Source organism: Geospiza fortis, unplaced genomic scaffold (assembly GCF_000277835.1).
Source record: "Geospiza fortis unplaced genomic scaffold, GeoFor_1.0 scaffold547, whole genome shotgun sequence".
Classification (NCBI taxonomy): Eukaryota; Metazoa; Chordata; class Aves; order Passeriformes; family Thraupidae; genus Geospiza; species Geospiza fortis.
The window spans coordinates 20,064-23,192 of record NW_005054729.1 but is presented as its reverse complement, the minus strand read 5'-3'; the positions used below and the strand labels follow the sequence as shown (position 1 = coordinate 23,192).

The 3,129-nt window shown below is 51.1% G+C and overlaps 2 protein-coding genes across 2 annotated transcripts in view; both read left to right on the top strand.

The window, feature by feature from the left end:
* Positions 1 to 100: 100 nt before the first annotated feature.
* LOC115949056 (zinc finger CCCH domain-containing protein 11A-like) lies at positions 101 to 2,028 on the top strand (the record flags this gene model as incomplete). The annotated part of the gene is made up of 2 exons (XM_031065289.1): positions 101 to 273; positions 935 to 2,028. Coding segments are annotated over 2 exons (459 nt in total), but the record flags the coding sequence as incomplete, so codon positions are not given.
* Positions 2,029 to 2,739: 711 nt separating this feature from the next.
* The window catches only part of SNRPE (small nuclear ribonucleoprotein polypeptide E), a 3,461-nt gene continuing 3,071 nt past the window's right edge, over positions 2,740 to 3,129 (top strand). The window contains exon 1 of the mRNA XM_014311298.2: positions 2,740 to 2,762. Within this exon, the coding sequence (XP_014166773.1) occupies positions 2,740 to 2,762 (23 nt within the window). The remainder of the gene's footprint in view (positions 2,763 to 3,129) is intronic.

Here is a 3,129-nt window from a genome sequence, read left to right as displayed (position 1 = left end):
GACTCTCAGTGGCAGCACATTTCTGCTTTGGAAACATCTCCAGAATTCCCTGCTGGGATTTGGGAATATTTTGTCCTTTCCAAGGCAAAAATTCCTTTAAAAAGACCCAAATTCCTCATTTCAGGAATATCCTGCTTCAGGTGAAGCAGAAAAGGAAAAATTTGGGATTTTTTTAGATCCTAAAATTCGTCTTGTTCCTCATTGCCAGGTTGTTCCCCCTTCTTCAGAGGACAGCCTGGACTCCAACCCTCGGAGGGAGAATTCCCAGAGCAGGTAACCCCAAATCCCGATCCAGGGCCCCAAAAGTGATCCTGAACTGCCAAAATTGATCCTGAACTGCCAAAACCAATCCGGGAGTTCCCAAAACTGATCCAGGACCCCAGAACCGATCCAGGACTCCCCAAACCCAACCCAGGACTCCCCAAACCCAACCCAGGACTCCCCAAACCAATCCAGGACTTCCCAAAACTGATCCCAACCCCCCAAACCAATCCAGGACTTCCCAAAACTGATCCCAGCCCCCCAAAACCAATCCCAGCTCCCCAAAATTGATCCTGAACTGCCAAAATTGATCCTAAACTCCCCAAACCCAATCCAGGACTCCAAAATTGATCCTGAACTTCCCAAACCAGTCCAGGACTCCCCACATCCCACCTCAACCCCCCCAGACTCAACGCCAGTCCCCCAAACCCAATCCAGGACTCCCCAAACCCAATCCAGGGCTCCCCAAACCCAGTCCTAGCCCCCCCAAACTGATCCCAGCCCTCTCAAACCAATCCAGGACTCCCCAAACCCAATCCAGGGCTCCCCAAACCCCACCCCAGCCCTCCCAAACCCATCCCAGCCCTCCCCAATCCCCTCCTCCTGCAAACCCAAATGGTCAGGCTCCCCCTCCGGCACCCCCACGCTGATTCCTCCCTTTTGCTCTCCCCAGCCCTGAGCTGCAGCCTGGCACCCAGGGGGATTCCCTGGCACAGTCAGAGGTGTCTGGATCTTCCTCCTCATCCACATCCTCCTCCTCCTCCTCGCTGGAGGCTCCCCTGAAGCTGCGGCGCCTGAGCTCGGCCGGCGGCGCCAAGGCCGCGCTCTCGGTGGAGGACGACTTTGAGAAACTCATCTGGGAGATCTCTGGGGGGAAACTGGAGGCAGAAATCGACCTGGATCCAGGCAAGGATGAGGATGATCTCCTGCTGGAACTGTCTGAGATGATTGACAGCTGAGAGGGGAGGTTTTTTTTGGAAAAAAAAAAAATGGGGAAAAAAGACACGACACCAAAAAAAAAAAAACCACCCCGAAAAAGCAAAATTTTCTCCTCACCTCCCACAAAAATCTTGTAAATGTTGTTGGATCCGTGGAGGAGACCCTGCCCCAGCTGGAAGCACAGTTGGATTGTTAGGATTAGGCAGAGTCTGCTCTCAGTTATCCCAAAATTCCGGGCTGAGTTTGTCCCCCCACGGGACAGGACAGAGCACTTGGAACGCCCTGAGGGGCCACAGATCCCATCTCCAGAGCTCCCTCCTGGACAGAAAATCCCCAAAAAAAAAAATCCCTGGAGTTACTGTGTCAACTCTGGGAGCCACAGATGGACTCGCATTTGGGGGGAATTCAGGGAAAAGAGGCAAAATCTGAGGCAGGATTTTGGACCAAAGCCTGCCAGGGTGAGCCTGGCTTGGGGTTATCTGGGGGATTTTTTCCATGGGGGAAGGCAGAATTCCTCCTGGGATTTGGGAAAAGGAGCATTGCTTCAAGTGCCTCTGGGTTCTGAGGATTTCTCCCTGCAATGAACCTCCCACATCCAGCTGGGATCATTTTGGGAGAGAAAAAAGAAAAGCACCTGGAATGTTCCCTCTTGGCTGCTTCCCTCTTTTCCAGCCCTTTGGAGATGGGATTGAGTGAAATCCCCGTGGGGTTTTTGATTTTTTTTCCATTTTGTTTTGGGATTTGTTTTTTGTTTTTCTGTAAATATTTTATTCTTCCATTTTATATTTGTATGATTCTATTTAAGGGATTAAAGGTAGGCTGCTCAACTGTGTGGTGTCCGTGGGGTTTTTTAAGGAATGGAGTCAACGAGATTGGGAATGCTGAGTGTTAATTAGGAGTTAATGAGGGGGGGGAACATCCTGAGGGAGCTGGGGAAGGGTTTGGAGAGAATCTTGAGGGAGCTGGGAAAAGTTTGGAGGAGTTGAAGGAACCAGGGAACGGTTTGGAGACTCCTGAGGGAACAAGGAAGGGTTTGGAAAAAATCCTGAGGGAGATGGGAAGGGTCTGAGGGAGCTGGGAAGGGTTTAGAGGAATCTGGAAAGGGTTTGGAAAAATCTTGAGGGAGATGGGAATGGTTTGGAGAATCCTGAGGGAACCAGGGAAAAAGGTTTGGAGAGAACCCTGAGGGAGATGGGGAAGGTTTGGAGAAATCTGGAAAGGATTTGGAGAAATCTGGAAAGGGTTTGGAGAGTCCTGAGGGAGCTGGGGAGGGTTTGGGAAATCCTGAGGGAGCTGGGGAAGGTTTGGGCGAGCTGAGGGAGCTGGGAAGGGTTTGGAGAGTCCTGAGGGAGCTGGGCAGGGGCTCAGCCTGGAGCAAAGGAGGCTCAGGGGGAATTTCTGGCTCTGCACGACTCCCTGCCAGGAGGGGACAGCCGGGGGGATTTGGGATCTTATCCCAGGGAACAGGGACAGGAGGAGGACACGGGACGTGGGAGATGTTTCAGGGATATTTTTTTTTGCTTCCTTCTTGAGGGACAAATGAACAGGAAAGCTCCGGTGCTGTAAGAGCACAAAAATCACTTTATTTTAAAGTTGGGTGTTTTAGGGCATAGCTCTGAGACAGGGGAATATTTTTAGAGATTTTTTTTTGTGTGTGTGAATTATGGTTATTAAACCCAAATAAAAGAATGGCATAAAAACACGTAATGCTAGCGAGAAAAAGCTCTAATAAGAGCCAAAAAAAGTCCTAACAATAATGATAAAAAAAAGAAAAAACGGCCGCCCTCACACCGCCGTTATCCCACAGTGCTTCGCGCGCTGCTCTCCCCTCACACCGCCACCATCCCATAATGCCCCGTGTTCCCCATCCTGTTCCGCCACTATCCCACAGTGCCCCGCGCTCCTCCATCCCCTCACACCGCCGCTATC